We start from the raw sequence: 17,378 nt of genomic DNA, 5'->3' as shown, positions 1-17,378 counted from the left end.
ACTGTAGTTTCCCTGAACCTGGCACTCTCCCCTGTGGTTGCGGGCACATGGTCTGCCTCCAGTCTCGAGGGCTGGCACCTCCGCACGACCTGGGTGCTGCTTTGCATCAGAAATACCCGGGAGCCACTTGCAGAGCTAGCGTGTGGGGCAGGCAGGAGCTCTGTGTTTGGTCTTCATGAGCTGGGGAGAACCTTCATGTCTGCCCAGCGCTTCCCATACCAGCGTTGAGTCTTGTGCCCTCCCTCCCACACCCAGCACTGAGCTGGGGCCATAAGGGTAGCTGGGGGGCTGTGCTTAGGATCACACTTGGTTTCCGAATGGACAGGTCACCTTGATGTCCTCTGTCCCAAGCAGGCACAGGGCTTGATGGCACTGGCTCACTTGGGGGAGTGGATCTTGAGGTCCTCAGAAAACTTACCTGGGCAGACTGTGCTTTGCGGGTTTATAGCAGGAGCGGGGGACCCTCCCCGGAGGAGGGAGCAGGCCTTCCTGATGCCACAGCCTTGTGTTGTCTTTACCAGTGTGAGTGGGAACTCAGGAGGAGCAGAGCCCTCATCTGGAGCTGACCTCAAATGAGGTAGGGCTTTCCAGGTCCACAGAGGGGTGTGTGTGTGTGTGTTTGTGTGTGTGTGTGTGCGTGCACGTGTGAGTGTGGCTTCACAGTTTACCCAGTGGGTTCACACTGTCCTCATAGCAGCCCTATGGGGTCCTTGCCACCTCCCTTATTATCAGAGATGGTAACAGCTCTGTGCTGAGAGGCCGGTGGTGCCAGTTGGTGGTGCTGGGACCCTCGCCACCCCAGTGGGCTCTGTGCTTTCTTATTGGGTCCACCCTCCCCCCCCATCACCTCAGGGAGCCTGGCTGGTGACAGAGACAAAGGCCAGGTGGTTGCTCTTTTGTCAGGTGACTCCACTTGTGTGGTTTGGGGGTGCGTACCTGCACAGTTTCCCCTGTTCTGTGGTAACTGCTGGGGGAACCTTTGGTTTTCTTCTGGTTTGTTCTTAGGTTCTCAGTCACTGGCTAGAGCATTGATTCCTGGGCTCTCTTGGCTCTGCTTGAAGGTCCCTGATTTCAGGGACCTCCTTGATGAGAAAGAGAAGGGTCATTGGTTAGCAGGTGGGTGGGTCATAGAGTAGAAGACTTGACTGTTGAACTGTGCGATTGAATCTCAAACATGGTGTTGATAGAGGAAAAAGCAGGCTTCAGAACTGAGAACAGACAGGGTAGGAACGTGTATATCAAATTTAGAAGCCCCCACAGCGATAGAGGTGTTACTCGTTCAACAAGGCCTGACTCGGCTGGTTGTCTGATTGGCACAGGGCATCCTTCCTGGCCTGGGAGGCAGCAGTGGACGAAACAGGCCCTGCCCTCAGGGGGCTGGCATTCTCTAGAGGGAGACAGACTTCACAGAAAAGCAAGTGTGTGGTAAGCTGTCAAGGGCTATGAAGCGGGAGCTGCAGAAGTGTTAACACGCAGGTGGAGGTGCACCAGCTCCTGGCCTCAGATTAGCTGCTGGGAAGCGGGGAGGAGACAGAATTAGGGAAAGGCTTTCACCGGCTACAGCATAGGATTTCTTTAACAACAACAACAAAGTGGGGGGTGGGGACAAACCTGTCTCAAAAAATGCAAAATGTTGCTTTTGTTGACTCTGGAGGAAGTGAGTACAAGTGTTGTGTTATTCTCTGAATTTTCCTGTGTGCCTGAGAGATTCATAATGAAAGCAGTGTGAAAGAGAAAGTGAAGGGCGCATGGTTCCAGGTTCCTGTGCGGGAGCTCCGGGTCAAAGAGACCCCGTTCACCTGCTAGAGTCCTTTGTAGTGAAGCTCCAGACCCCCTGTGAGACCCCTCAGTGAGCGAATGCAGGGTCCCTGTTCCTTTGCTCTTAGCAGCCCAGGGATCAAACTTGAAGACACTGAATTGGGTTCTGCTTCAGCTTATCCTGTTCTTCCACTTTCCTCTGACCCTGCCTCCTTTAAGGCAGGGTGTGTGGTGGGCCAGTCCGGCCTAGTAGGCGGGGGCTTGACTTCAGTGGCTATCCCTCTGCTGCTCAGTCACTGCCTAGCTTGTCAGGAAGCCCAGCCTTAGCCAGGACTGAATTTGTGGCCCCCCAGGAAAAACGGACTCTCCTCACTTTAACAGGCATAGAGTAAAGGGTTTGTCTGGGTTTATCTTGGAAGGCCTCAGTCCCTGTGCCAAGTGGCCAGACCCTTGTGGGTGTGACCCCAGACTGCAGGGTCCAGGGTTTGGGTGTGGGCTTTCCAGAAGTACCATGAGGCAGCAGAGTCTGTCAGTGTCTCTCCCAGGAAAGAGGGGACCTTTCTGCTCATCTGTACCCCAAGTCTAGAAAGGAACTCCCAGCAGGATGCTTACGGCTTGAAAGCAGGCTCCAGCCCCTAGGCCACAGCCCCCTGCCATGGTCCCCTTTGCCAATGGGGAGAAAGGGGCTACCTCCTAGGTCCACTGAGCGGGGGGTGGGGGGGGTGGGGGGGTGGTGATGGCAGAGATGACCTCTGAGGCCAGTTAACCAGTGAGCATCTCAGCTTCCTTGGCTCCTGGGAGGTAAGAATAGTCTGCTTCAGTCCAGGTCCACGCACACTGAGCCTAGGTGCCAGGTGGGCAGTCCTGTGGGCACCAGCCCTTCTGAAGTGTCCTGAGAGAAACGCAGGGCCCACTCCAGGCTGCCTTCAGCCCAGGGCAGCAGGACAAGGCCTCCTGGAGAACATTCCTCTTGAGTTAGGTCTGGAATCTTAGTGGGTAGGATTTAGGCAGAGAAGGTCCAGAGGTGTAAACCGGCAGGGTGAAAGGACGAGTGGGATGGCCACTTGTTGGAGAGGCATGGACAGACATCCTCTGACCCATTGCTTGTAGACCCCAGCCCGGGCTTTTTATGCAGATCGCTGGAGCAGGGAGGAGGATTTAATATGGTGGCCTTTAGGCTCTGCACAGGCACGTGGCATGCAGCCTGTTTCTTCAGTTGGTGTTCACTAGGTCGTCATGTGCCTTTGTTTACACTGACAGGACTGAGCAAAATGAGAAAGGTTGAGGCGGTTCTTTGTGCAGCAGCGGCCCCAAAGTTGTAGGAACTAGGCTGATGGTGAGACCTCAGGACTGCCACTCAGGAGCCTTCTGGCCTTGGCAAGTCACATTGCCTCAGTGAGCCTCACCCGAGGCTTTCTTTGACTGAAAGATGGGGAGAAAAATAACACTTGCTTTCCTGATGAGCACAGCAGATACCGTCACTGGGCTGTGGGCAGGAAGAAGACACTTGTAGGCCCTCCTGAGCCAGCTGAAGGACTCCAGACACACCTGGAAAAGGCAGAACTAATGTTTGTGTAGGCTATGCTAACTTTGCAAATAGGGCAGTCATGGGGGAAACGGAGGTGGGTGGATAAGGATAGAAGTAAGTACATTGGCCAAGAAATGAATCGTTAGGAGGTCTTCTGTGAGGCCTCCCTTCCTTGGTACGGATCATCCTCAGCAAAGAAGTTGAGCGGCATCATTTTGCACATGCAGGGGCGTGGGGGGTAGGGTATGTGGCTGAGGAAACAGGAAAACCCAACAGGATTGAGGCAGGCACCGCAGGACGTCGCCCCTCACCAGCCATGCTGGCGACTCACCCAGCTTCCTCTCTGCCCGTGCTCCTGCCCATTTGCCTAAGGAATCTTCTCAGAATCTTGGCTGTTCTAGTTCCTTTGCCCTTCCTGATAAATTTTAGCATCAGCTTGTTCGTATCTATGAGAAAAGCTTGCTGGGATTTTGATTGGAATTGCCTGGAACCTGTAGATCAAAATTCCTTTTTAAAAATTTGTATTACTCTCTTCAGGATAAACCCTGCCCTGTCCCCATACAACGAAATCCCCACTAGGGTGGGGAGTCAGTCCCTTGAAGGGGGACCAGTCTGAGCCACGTTCTGTGGGAAGGAAAGATGTGTTTGCATTGCCAGAAAAGGGTCCTGCTTGTTCTCTGGGCTGGATCCGCCCTCTTCCAGCCAGCCTGCCCTGTAGCTAACTCTGAGGGGCCTCCATGACTCATCTCTAACACAGCTCCTTGCCTGCTGCCTAGATAAGGGATGATCTGGCGGCCCTGGAAAGCTGGCCCACAGAAAGGGGTATTTCTGTCAGCTGCTTTTGTTTTTTTCTTTTCAAGCCCTCAGTCACTTCCTCTGATGGCAAGTCAGCTGACGTATGTGCCATAGAGGGGTGCCTGGGGTAGGGTTCGTGGCTGATAGTCACAGCCACCCTGCCAGGTGGGAGGAGAGGGGAGGTGTTGCACACTCTACCGGGCACGGGGCAGGGGAGCGTGTCTTGTTGAGTGCCTGAACAAGCAAGCCTCAAACCCTCAGCCCCCACAACCACCACCTCCCTCTGGCTTTGGATCAAGGTCTGCACCCAGCTGGAGCAGTCACCGTTCGGGGACAGTGGTTCACTCTGGAGTGCGTGTCACACACTGCTGCTGAAGAAACTGGGCCACTGGCCCTCCTTCTTCAGGATGGAAAACCAGTTCTCCCACTCCCGTGTGGAGAGAGGTCCCATCCCAGCTGAGGCCCAGCCTGGGCCTGGCCTGGCGCCCAAACCCTGTAGGCTGGCAAATGGCAGGCCTTCTTTTGTCTGCGAGTTGGGTCCCCAGGACGGTGTCTGTGTGCCAGGGTGTGCTCACAGACCCGTGGCATCCGCTTGATTCAGTGGCCCTTGTTCCACTGTAGCGGTAACCACCAGAGTGGCCCTCACCCACTCCTCTTGGCTTCCCTCACTGCGCTCCGGGCCTGGGGCTGTCCCATCCGTGGCACTGGGGAGGGAGCGTGGCTCCATGGCTCGTGCTGAGGCACCAGCACAAAGACCTGCGGCCGCTCTGCTTTTCCTGACCCTGTTGCTCAGGAATAGGCCTGGAATGTGGGAGAATGAACCAAGAGAGAACTAGTTGAAGGAAGGCAGTGTTCACCATGAGACCAGGCCAGGCGCTTCCCTTCTGTGTCAGGGAAAGGTGGGAGGCTGGCTGGGTCCTTTCTTCGTGGAAAGAAGTCCTGATCTCGTAGGTCATGATCATCAGTGCTTCCAAAGCCCTTCTTGTAAATCCCCCTGTCTGTTCTGGGGGTGGGGGTGGTGCACCGTGAGGTGAAGAAGCTGTGCTTCATGCAGATGAAGTGACTTGTCCAAGATCTCCCTCCTGAGAGCAAGCGGAACAGCGCTGGGACTCCCCCCAGATGCCTCTGTCTGCCAGCTCCTGAGGCAGGCCAGGCCTGGTTCTGCTCCATGACCTTCACCCTTAGCGCTGCTCCCAAACACGGAGGTGCTAGAGCCTTCGTACCACGTGCCCTCTTGGCCGGGGCCGGCGGGGTGGGCATCAGGGGGGCCAGGCAGCTGTGCGGCGAGAAGAGGAGGGTTCCTCTGGCAGCCTGCAGCAGAGGCTGGCAGCTTACAGCCCAGGGCAGCCTAGTGGGGTCGAGCGCCATCCACCGTGTGGCCTGTGCGACGGGTTGGGCCCCAGGAGGATGGGGGGCGAGGGGCTGTGCAGGCTCCTTCTCCCCAGTCCCATCTGGCCCGAGACAGCCAGTGTGGCCAGTGTCTGACCTCGTCTTGTGGGCCCTTTGGGGTTCAGCTCAGCTGCCAAAGCCTTTACCCTCCTCCTCTTTTAAAATTTAAATTGATACAAAGTACTTAAATTATATATTTCTTTCAGTTGTGGAAAACTTAGAAAATACAGACCACCATGTATCTGTGCATATCCTGCTGTTACCGTTTTCACGTACTGTAGCCCGACCATCTTTTGATAAATACACTTCTACAAGATTCTCAATGGCTGCTTAATATTTCGTTGAGAGTACTACTCATAATTTATTTTTCAGCTCTTGATTTTTGGTACCTCAGCCATTTCTGGTGCTTCACGTCCCCGTCAGCTGTGCGTTTTCAGGTGGGGTGGGTACAAAGCCCAACCTGGAAATCCAGAGAACGTGGTCTGGGCTCTGCAGAGGCTCGGGTGGGAGCGGGTGCAGGCCACATGACCCTGCTGTGCCGGCAGCTCGAGCCGGGCAGGGACCTGACCCTTGGCCCTGGGCATTGCCTTGAACAGCTGCTGGCTCTTCTGAACCATCAGAGGCTGGGCATCTGGTGCTCTTGGTGGGCCTTGGGGCCGACACAGTTGGGTGAACATAGCTGTCAGTCTGTCTCGGTGGGGCTCCCATGTGGGTCCCATCCCTAGCGGCTCTGGTGCCCCGTGGCCTCCCTGTTTTTAAGGCAAAGGCCTGGCTGCCTTTCTGTTGTGTATTTCTAAAGCCCTTTGTGCCGCTAACACCTGTGACCCACTGTGATTTTAGGAGCTGAGTGGGGGTCCTGGTAGCTCGGAGGGCTGGGGGGGATGGGCTTTGGAGAGGGAAGAGGGGTTTCAAGAATGGCGCTGTGGGCTGCACTCCTGGAGCGGGAGGATGGGGGGTGCCCAGCGTGCATTTTCCCCTTAAGGAACACCAAGGGCTCACTTGCAAGTGGGACTGCAGCCCTGGGCAGGACTCCCGGGCGTGGGGTCAGGAAGCCTTTACTCTTCCACATGATCGCGGGTCCCTGAGGAGCTCGGTGAGGGGGGACTGGGGTCTGCCTGAAGGCCAGAGACCTGGGTTTGGATTCTGGCTCTGACTTTTCCCTCACTCCGATGCCTCGAACGCATCCATGAGCCTCTCTGGACTGATTTCCACGTCTGGAACGTGTCCGTAACCACCTTAGGTTGAAGAGCAGCCCTGAAGACAGCATGTGGAGGGCATTCCTGTTGAGAAGCAAGCATTATCCCATTCTCTGCCTGTCGCCTGGGCCTTGGGGCCGGGGCAGGACCAGCGGATGCGGGAGCTCCCACCGCTTTCCCTGAAGCCCTCTGAGGGGTCACTTGAGAGGCTTTGTCCACGTGATGTGGCCCCGTCCAGCACGTGGTCGGTTCTTGTGCCACATCCTCTCTGCCTGTCATAGGACAGGAGGCCTGGGGTGGTTGGCAGGGTGGAGGTGGAGCTGGCCGGATGGAAGGGGAGGGAGCTTTGTCCCCTATCTGTAGTCTGTCCCCATGGTGTGGCCAGAGTCGGAGGACAGCTGGAGTCCTATGTCTTCTGCCCATGAGTGGGGAAGCCGCTGGGCTCTTTAAAAGTTTCATTTGCTATTAAGCCAACCATCAAGTATCCAAGTGTCCTGGATTAAACTGTTCAGCAGCCACCAAACAAAAACATCACCGTAGCCCAACAGTTTCCACGCTGATCTTGCACTTTACCTATAGTGAAGTTTCTAGGTGTTGTGATTGCACTGTCCCGAGCTGGACATTCCCACCCACCCTCACCCCCAGTCCTGGCCGGCATCTGGAAGGGTGCTCATCCTCTGGGGGACTCTGCCAGAAGAGAGCCACAAGTGTCTGCCCAGGGCTGCTACAGATTCTGCTACCAGAAACATTTCTGTGTGGAACATTGTGTTTTGTTTGTCCCTGTTTTGTTGCTATTTCTACGGAATAAGTTCCCCAGAGCAGGCTTATCAGGTCATGAGGTTTGAACGCTTTCATCAGTCTTGAGGGAAGTGACCCCAGCCTCTGGAGCCCTTGTGGACACCAGTTGAGATGGTCGCCTGTCACCTTGTTTTCACGGGTCTCCAGGGTCTGGCCACTGGTAGCAAGAAACGAGGCCTTGTTTGTATTGGGGACACGGAGGTGAGTGTCGTCCGTGTGCAGAGCCTAAGGCACCCAGAAGGTTGTTGGGGTGTGTGTGTCCCTGGAAGAGCCCTGCGTCTCTGTACCCCGGATGTGCACACTGTGTGCCTCTGCGGTCAGAGCTGCTGTCTTCAGCCAGTGCTGGCCTCCAGGGTCTCGCAGGTCCCTCCTGGGCTTGGCCTTCCCTGTGGTCAGTGGCTGCGGGGAGAGCTTCGAGACAGCCCTCTTTCTGGTCCAGGAGGGACCAAGGTAGCCGGGTGGGGTGGGCTGTGTTCTCAGCAGGCCACGTGGGACTGCCCCATTCCGGCCTCTCTCCAGGGGTGCAGGACGGGCTGCGTGCGAGGCAAGAAGAGAGGCTCGTGTCCCAGAGGGTAAGGCTGGTAGCATGGATGAAGGGGGGTGAAGTGGGCCAGGGCTAGGAAACCTCCATGAGCAGCGGGCTTTCTCTGATGCCCGTTCACCAGGGAGTGGTTTGGACCACATCATCTGGAAATTTCCTTTCACTTGGACATTCTAGAACTCTACTCCTGGGTAGAGTTTCCCACTTTACAGAGAATGCCAGCTTTCTCCTCCCTTCCCCTGAATGGCACACATGGAAGGTGTGAAAAGGCACCTCCGTGTTCTCTCCCCAGGCTCTCCCAGCCAGCCCACGCCTGGGGGCCCTGCAGCTGGTCTTGAGGAAGACCTCTCAGCGGTCACCGAACCTGCTCGGGCACTTGATAGGTCTCCTCAGATGCCTGGGGAGAAGGCGGAAGAGAGGAGATGGGAAAGGGTACATTTCCCCCAACTTAAGGAGGCTCCATAGAATGTGGACCTGGGCATCACTGTTGCTTTGCCACGGAGACAATGGAAGTCACTTAGGAGTTGGCTGCCTTGACCAGAACACATTCCTGCCTTTTTTGAATCTCCTGGGCACAAATCCTTTACTTCCTATATTGTCTTCTCAAGCATTAAAAGGCCCACAGGGCCCCTGGCCACCCATCAGTGCCCTCTCTGAATTCTTCCATCGAGCCGGGGGCAAGCGCATGCTGGGAGCTTAGTGCTGGAGCTCAGTCCCTAGGCACTTATAAGGCAGGGTGTGCAGGACAGCCACAAAGGGGCCATGTGCAGTGTGGTGTGAGGGCTGCTGAGTAGAGGGTAGGGGCATGTAGGGCAAAGAGGGGGCACAGGAGAGGAGCGGTCAGCTGTCTTGGGATGAGTGGGGACATTTGGGCTGCCCACAGTGCCATCTTGTTGAGCTAGCTCTTGAAGCCTAAGGGGCTTCAGAGTGTGTAGGAGACAGGGCTGGCAGTGACCCAGGGGACATTTGATTGGAAAGCAGGCTGTAGGGACCAATGAGGAATGAGGCCAGGACTGTGCTAAGAGGCTTAGTCTTGTTTAGGGGACACTGGGGACCCTGGATCAGAGAGGGTGAAAGTAGAGGTTCCCAGGTGGCCTCTGTGTCTGCCCTCCCCATGGGACAGACCACAGGCTAAACTCAGATGCCAGTTGCCTCCATGGAGGGGCCTGTGGGTGGCCCAGGACACGTGGTTGCAAAGGGTAGAGTCCTAGAAGGCACTGGGCTCACTGTGTTGTCCTCCTGTCCGTAGACTCCAGGGCCAAAAGCCTCCGGAGCGCGTCTTGGCCTCTGCTTCTCTTTGGCCAGAGGCGCTGATGGCTGCCGGGTGCTGAGCCCACCACAGTCCCTGCTCCTGGGGGTCAGCCTCACTGTGTCCCCTCTGCCTGCTGCCTCTTTTTTTGTTTTCTTCTGTCTAATTGGTTGGCTGTTTCTGTGCAGACAGAATATTAACTACATTAGCAACTCTAGAAACTACAGAAAATCAGAGAAGCAAGTAAAAAAATCGCTTAGATAATCACTGGCAGCGTTTGGTTGTTTTTGTCTTTCTGTTAATTGTTCGGTTGCGTGTTAAGGGCAGTGTTTCACAGACAACGTTTTCAGTGGTTATGCAGTGATGGATCTGACGTCTGTAGTTATTTGGGTGTATATTTACACATTTAATTTTAGTTTTTGAGTATGTAAGGGATTCGTGGCTCCTAATTCAAAGGTATTAAAAGGCACACGGGAAAAAATTCTTCATTCACTCCCAACTCTTGCTTATAAGACAACCGCCCCCCTCCCCTCAGTAGGCTCCTTGCCCCCATGTGGGGCTTGGACTCACAAGCCTGAGATCAAGAGTCATGTGCTCTACCAGCCGAGCCAGCCAGGTGCCCCTAAGACCACCTTTTTAGGGCCAGCTTCTTGGCATCTTCCAGAGGTAGGCGGTACACAGATAGGAAAATATGCTGGTATGTCCAACCCCACCCCCCCGCCAAACAGCACACTTGTTTTTACACACGTGACAGCACGCTACTCTTCCTCACCTTGCTCTGGTTAGTCTAGCAGTAGCACATCATGGCGTTCATCCCACAAAAGTCACAAAGAGCATCTTCATTGTCCCTCTGGTCCTGTGGCATTCTGTTGTTGATACAGGCCAGAGGGCATGTGGCCAGGGTCTGCGTGAAGCGCTCTCTCCCCACCAGGAGAGGGTTAGCTCGGGGAAGGGGCGCTCAAGTCTGTGTCCTCCGTAGCCCCTAGCTCAGGACTCATGTGTTTTGTAGCCTCAGGCCCGGAGATGGCTGGGGAAAAGTTCTGGGCACTCCTCTGGCCTGGCCGTCTCCCACGCCTCTGCCTGTGGCTCCTCCGGGGCTGGGGCTGAGGCCAGCCCACCCTGCCTATGGCCTATTGCTTAGGCCTTGCCTCAGAGCCTGTCTTCTAAGCCCTATCCGCAGATTTCAGTCCAGTCCAGGTCCATTCTACACCCCGTTCTGAGCAGAGAGGGCTGCAGAGATAAGTAAGAGAAGAGAAGCCAGGCTCCTGGCTGGCCCCGCTTCCGGGACTCACTTGTGACCGAGGCTGGGCTCGTGGAGACCAGACACACTGAGGAGGCAGGCAGGGAGAGAGTAGTTTTCTGTTCTTTGGCTAGCCCTCAACTGCTGATGGTATGTCCTGGCCCGTCCTGCCATTCGGTGTGTGGTGTGCAGGAATAGGCACGTCTCTGCCACCCGGTGGGCCACACAAGGACCACTTTATCTGCTCAGGCACCCTAGCTCATGGAGGGTATTTTGAGAAGCCTTGCTAGGCCACGTATGTGTCTGCTGGGTTGCTATTCCCAGCTGCACTCGAGGGTTACTCTCTGGGCTTCGGAGGGCTAACTGTCCCATCTTGGGACAGCCTGCCATATTCCCACCCTGGCAGGTGGAGCCCTTGGGGTATGGGGCGGGGCTTCTGGGGCAGCATTGTGGAGTGAGAACAAGGCACTCCTGGGAGGTTTGACTCTGTGCTGCAGGGCCCTACTCTGCTCAGTATCGATGTCCACAGCTTGAATCCCTTACACAGCCTCATGAAATCAAGATGTCTTTGATTTCCATGTGGAAGCCAGTGAGAGCATGACCCTTCCCATCCTTGTCTCGGAAGCATCAAAGCTGGGATTTGGACCCAGGTCACCCTGTTAGGAGCCTCGGGCTCCAGCACCTCCTCCCGCCGCAGCCTCCACATTCTAAGACCAGGGTAGCAGAACCTGTGCGTGGCTCCAGTGGCCTCTAGAAGAGTGAGCTCCAGATGCCACTGTCTGCCTAGTGACTGTGGCAGCTTCCAAAGGGCCTGGCTGGCGTGGTGTAGTCCCATCTCCCAGCCTCCCAGAGCTGTGGCAGCTCCGGATACCGCCAGATGCCGCCGTGGGGAGCCCCCAGGATGGTGGCCTGGGCCCGTTTTGTGTGTGAACCTGTTGTTTCTCAGCTTTCCTTTTTTATCTCAATTTTGGTTTTTTGGGTTTTTGTTTTGTTTTTAATCATTCCATTTCCTGTTAATATAACTTGTTAATTATATACTCTTTTTCCCGTTAGGGGTTTCCGTAGGGATACAACATACATCCTGAACTTACCGAAGTCCAACATAAAGTAACACTGTGCCGTTTCCCATGCGACGCCAGGACTGCAGAACATTCTCACACCATGGATGGTTCTTCCCGTCTCTAATGCTATTGCTGCTGCATTTTCAATCCCACAAGTCATTTTTACTCTTTTGTGCAGTCAATATTCATTTAGATTTCCCCACATAGTTACTCTTTCTGAGGTGTTTAATTCCTACCTGCAGTTTGATTGCTCTCATCTGAGGTCATTTTCCTTCTGTCAAAAGCACTCCCTTTAGTAAAGAACAGATTCCTTGACAACCAGTTTCTCCAACTTTTCTTTCTCTGGCCATATCACCCCATTGTCGGTTTCCGTTGTTTCTATCGAGAAATCAGCTGTCCGTTTTATTTCTCCTTTGAAGATCAGGTGTCTGTTGAATTTAAGAATTTTCTCTTTGTCTTTGGTGTTTAGGAGTTTGATAATGATTTTCCCAGGTGTGCTCTTCTTTGGGGTTCATAGTGTTTCTTTAATCTGTGTATATTGTATGGCTGGATGTTTTCCACTTATTATGTAAAATCTTCAGTTATTATCTCTCTCTTTTCTTAATGTTTTATTTATTTTTAGAGAGAGAAAGTGTACAGGCATGACCAGGGGAGGGGCAGAGAGAGAGGGAAAGAGAGAGAGAATCCCAAGCAGGCTCTGCGCTGTCAGCATGGAGCCTGATGCAGAGCTTGAACTCACGGACTGTGAGATTGTGCCCTGAGCCGAAATCAAGAGTTGGCACTTAACTGACTGAGCTGCTCTGGTGCCCCCCGCTATTATCTCTTTAAACATTGCTTCTGGGACTGTCGTTATATGTATGTTAGATCTTCTTGCTATGTCCCATAGGTTTCTTATGTTCTTTTCTCTATTTTCCAACTTTTTTTCCCTCTGTGCCTCAGTCTGGGTATTTTCTGACTTATTGGTGGTTCACGAACCCTTTCTCTAGCTGTTTTAAACTGCTGTTAAGGGGCGCCTGGGTGGCGCAGTCGGTTAAGCGTCCGACTTCAGCCAGGTCACGATCTCTCAGTCCGTGAGTTCGAGCCCCGCGTCGGGCTCTGGGCTGATGGCTCAGAGCCTGGAGCCTGTTTCCGATTCTGTGTCTCCCTCTCTCTCTGCCCCTCCCCCGTTCATGCTCTGTCTCTCTCTGTCCCAAAAATAAATTTAAAAAGTTGAAAAAATAAAAAATAAACTGCTGTTAAATCCATTTATTGAGTTCTTAACTTTGGTTGATTTTCAGTTGCAGAATTTCCATTTCATTAAGTTTTACAGTTTCAGATACTCTGCTGAAATTCTCCACCTTGTGGTATATCTTCCTGAACTTTAAAAAATGTGTTATGTTATTTTATTTTTATTTTTATTTTTATTTTATTTTAATGTTTATTTATTTTTGAGAAAGAGAGCAAGCACGAGCAGGGGAACAGCAGAGAGGGGGAGAGAGGGTCCGAAGCAGGTTCTGCACTGACAGTAGTGAGCCTGATGTGGGGCTCAACTCACAAACTACAAGATCATGACCTGAGCTAAAGTCGGTCACTTAACCGACTAAGCCACCCAGGCACCCCCAAATTTCAGTTATTTTATATTTCATTTCTTTTTAAAAAACATTTATTTATTTTTAGATTTTTTTTTCTAATGTTTATTTATTTTTGAGAGAGTCAGAGACAGAGCATGAGCGGGGGAGGGGCAGAGAGAGAGGGAGACACAGAATCAGAAACAGGCTCCAGGCTCCGAGCTGTCAGCACAGAGCCCGATGCAGGGCTCTAACTCACAAACCACGAGATCATGACCTGAGCTGAAGCCGGACGCTTAACCGACTGAGCCACCCAGGCACCCCTAAACGTTTATTTTTTTGAGTGAGAGAGTGAGAACGAGCGCAGGGGAGGGGCAGAGAGAGACAGACAGACAGACAGACAGGATCTGAAGCAGGCTTTGTGCTTAGAGCAGAAAGCCCTATGCGGGGCTTGAACCCACAAACTGTGAGACGATGACCTGAGCCAAGGTCAGATGTTTAACCAACTGAGCCACCCAGGTGCCCCTATATTTCGTTTCTAATCATTTTAATATCTGGATCTCCTGTGAGTATTTCTGTGATCTTTATTATTATTTTCTTTTCTTGTGGCTTTGGTTGAATCCTGGATGTTATGTATGAAAAATTTTAGAGATAATCTGGGGTTCTGAATCATTTATTTTCCTCCAGGGAAGATGTATTCAAGCTTCGGGCAGGCAGTTAGACTAGGGGTGCCCTGACCCACCCTCTCAGGACTGGGGAAGAGGCTTCCTTCCTGCACTGATGGAAACTTTTATCTCTTCGGCCACATGAGATTGCAGGGAGCTCTCCTTGGGGTCTCAGCTGTGCAGCCTCTGCTCGTAAATAGACAGATGCTTTAGGGGAGATGAGGTGCCCAGTGTCAGGCTCACCTGTCACACTTGCCCTCCCTACGATTGCAGTCCCTCAGATCCTGGTTGCCTTGGGGCTTGTCCAAGGCTAACAGATTATTTTTTTTAATTTTTTTTTAACGTTTTATTTAGTTTTTGAGACAGAGAGAGACCGAGCATGAACAGGGGAGGGTCAGCGAGAGGGAGACACAGAATCTGAAACAGGCTCCAGGCTCCGAGCTGTCAGCACAGAGCCCGACGCGGGGCTCGAACTCACGGACCGTGAGATCATGACCTGAGCCGAAGTCGGCCGCTTAACCGACTGAGCCACCCAGGCGCCCCACAGATATTTTAAAATATGTCTCAGGGCGCCTGGGTGGCTCAGTTAGTTAAGCGGCCAACTTCAGCTCAGGTCATGATCTCGCAGTTTGTGAGTTCGAGCCCCGCATTGGGCTCTGTGCTGACAGCTTGGAGCCTGGAGCCTGCTTCGGATTCTGTGTCTCCCCCTCTCTCTGCCCCTCTCCTGCTCATGCTCTGTCTGTCTCTCTCAAAAGTGAATAAATGGTATAAATAAATAAATAAATAAATAAATAAATAAATAAATAAAAATATGTCTCTTGTCAGGTGTTTTCAGCCATTTTCAGAAGCAGGGGGTTAAACCTCAGCTCTGTGTTGGAAAATCCAGGCCCTGGAGCAGAACCCAGTGCCCCCATGACCTGTCACAGAGACTCCTGCCCTTCAGGGGTGGGGGCCGAGGGCAGGGCAGGTAACTGGGCATTCATTAGAAGCTATCTCTTCATGAGCTCTCACAGAGTGAATCAGAGAGGGCTTGGATGTAGCTTGACGGAGCTGGACATACCCTTCTTGTTTAATGATGTGGAAGCTGAGGCCGAGAATGGGATGGTCCCACAGTGACTGGGACACAGGTGTTCTCGACTGCTGGACTGGTGCTCAGCTCCCAGGGAGAGCAGGGGACGCTGGGCGGTAGCACTGCTGTGGGGGATGGGGCTGCTGTGTGGCCAGCCTCCTCCCCCCCCCCCCCCCGCCCCCGCCCCCGCCAGTGCTGCTCTTTCCTATTGTGCTGCCCTCTCCCTGTCCCCCTGCTGTGTCTTCCCTGTTCCAACATCCTACGAAGCCTGGGCAGCAAGGCGGCTGGGGCGCGGGTACTTGTTCCTGGGGCTTCGAGCTCTGGGTCCAGTTCCTAGCAGACTCCCCTCTCTCCTGCTGATTTCTCACAAAACCCTGAAGCTGGTTTCTGAGAGCGATAGTTTGTTTTGTTTTTTTTTCTCACTAGTCCATGCAGTTTTCTTCCCACATTCAGTTTCTCTTCTGCTTTTCTCACTACCTTGTTGTGAACGAAAGTCAGTGTACCGAATCATGCCCCACTTTCTCTGCTGGGGCTTCCGTGGCATTCACCAGCAGGCCTGCAGGAGGCGCTAGAGGGTAGAGGACAGGGTGGGTGTCCTGCTCTTAGCGCTGTGGACTCTGGGCATGGGGCCCTGGCAGAGAAGGGGGCTGCCAGAGCTGGTGATAGGGACTGGTTGGCAACAGAAAGCTCCCAGATTCAGACCTCTGCCACTTGCTGGGTGTGTGGCCACAGACACCTGCTGCCTCATCTCTAGAACAGCTTGCCTGCACAGGGGACCTCAGCAGCGGTTTTGCCTGGCACAGAGGGTTTGGTAGGTGACGGACTGTGGGAACCCTCCTGCTGGGAAAACCATCCCAGGACTTCTGAGGGGCCAGCAGCCGTTGAGGGGCTCAGAAGACGTAGTGAAGGAGGACCCACCTCCCAGGCTCACCTGGCTGGCATGTCAGGGGGCTGTTCTGCTTCCCTAGAGTGGAAATGGTCTGTCCCACAGTCTGTCTTGCCTTTATGAAGCAGCAGCCCCCACATGCAAAGTGTCACTTTGCCAGCCCGTGGAGGGAGCCTCGGGCCGTTTCTCCTGTGGTCAAGCTTCCCTGTGTGGGGGTCGGGATTGATGAGCTGCTGAGCCAGGGAGACCCCAGCACACGCCTGGCGTGGAGGCCACCCCTGCCCAAGGGGACTGACGTGAGAGGAAAGTAACAGCGCTGTTGCTGGCCCGGCCCAGTGTGTGATCCTGGTCCCTCACAGCTCCCCTCCCTTCACGGAGGTCTTGGGGTCTGCCCAGTAGCGTTTTAAAGCCCTCTTGTGGCCTCGGAGCCATGCAGTTCTTCCGGCTGTCCCAGCCTTGCACGCTGTCGTGCCTGTCCTTCACCCTTGCCGGCTACTCGCACGCACACACCCTTGCCACCAGGAGCTGAGGTCTGTGCCAGCGGCTCCAGGCCACAAAGGCTCTAAGAAGGAAGCCAGGCTTGGAGAAACAGTGGGTGACCACCAGCTTTGTCCGGTAGGGGAAACTCAGCCCGAGAGCTCCGGCCCTGACTCCGGGTCAGACGCTGCAGCCACTGCTGTGAGACCTTATGAAAATGCTCCAGTCTCTCTGACCCTCAGTTCTCCCGGCTGTCAGATGGAGCTCATCCAGGAGAGACAGCCAGAGAATGCTCCTGGGCATCCCTGGCCCCAGCTCTGGGCGAACCTACCTTGCGGCCGGGGCCTTGGCGGAGTGACCCGCCCAGCTGCTCCCCGGCAGATGACGGGGCTGCATGGAGAGGGGGCCCGTCCCTATGGTCCTTCTGTTCCCGTGCTCTCCCTCTTCACCAGGCCGTCTCCAGAGAGACCGGAGGAAAGTCTAGAAGTCACCGGCTCGTGTGGCTTCCTCACAGTCCGACCTCCAGGTGTACGAGGTGAACGAGACTGCCACATGCTTCGCTCCATCTCTGCTTGTCATCTCCTCTCGTAGGGAACTCAGGCTGCGGAACTATGTCCCAGAGGACGAGGACCTGAAGAGGAGGAGGGTGCCCCAGGCCAAGCCAGTCGCCGGTAGGTGGGCTGCAGCTTTCCACCTCCGAGGCGCCGTCAGCCGCCTCCACGTTGTCAGATGTCGTTCTCTCTTGGAGGGTAACTGGCAGTGCCAGGCCTGGAAGTTGGGCCTCCAGGACCCCTGGCAACGTCTCACAGCCATCCAGAAGTGGTCAGTGCTGAGTAACAGCAGAGAGGTGGTCAGGGCACGGCTGGACGGCCTTCCGGGGACCTGCGAGAGAAGAGGCCCCATTCCCCTAAAGGACCTCTCTGGGCTGAGACGTGGAAGGGGCAACAGGGGCAGGGGCATAGGTGGGGATGGATCCTGGGGGCACTTGGGGGTCAGAGTGAGAGACCCTGGAGAAGAGCTGACCACTCAGGTGCTCAGAGGGCAGCGGGCGGGCAGGTGCCCGCCGGCTGCGAGGCGTGGCAGTGCCAGAGCGCAGAGGATGGAGAAGGTGTCCCTGACGGCAGGTGTCCCTGTGTGAGCGGCCTGGCCGTGAGGCTGCCCGGTCTCGTGGCGTGGGGA

At 54.5% G+C, this 17,378-nt stretch overlaps 1 protein-coding gene across 1 annotated transcript in view; it reads left to right on the top strand.

Moving 5' to 3' along the window:
• The window catches only part of CCDC12 (coiled-coil domain containing 12), a 54,592-nt gene that overhangs the window by 34,181 nt on the left and 3,033 nt on the right, over positions 1-17,378 (top strand). The window contains exon 3 of the mRNA XM_047849458.1: positions 16,791-16,870. Coding sequence (XP_047705414.1) covers positions 16,791-16,870 — 80 coding nt within the window. The remainder of the gene's footprint in view (positions 1-16,790; positions 16,871-17,378) is intronic.

Source organism: Prionailurus viverrinus, chromosome A2 (genome assembly GCF_022837055.1).
Source record: "Prionailurus viverrinus isolate Anna chromosome A2, UM_Priviv_1.0, whole genome shotgun sequence".
In the NCBI taxonomy this organism is placed as follows: domain Eukaryota; kingdom Metazoa; phylum Chordata; class Mammalia; order Carnivora; family Felidae; genus Prionailurus; species Prionailurus viverrinus.
The sequence above is the reverse complement of the archived record's forward strand: the minus strand, read 5'-3'. Positions and strand labels throughout refer to the sequence as shown.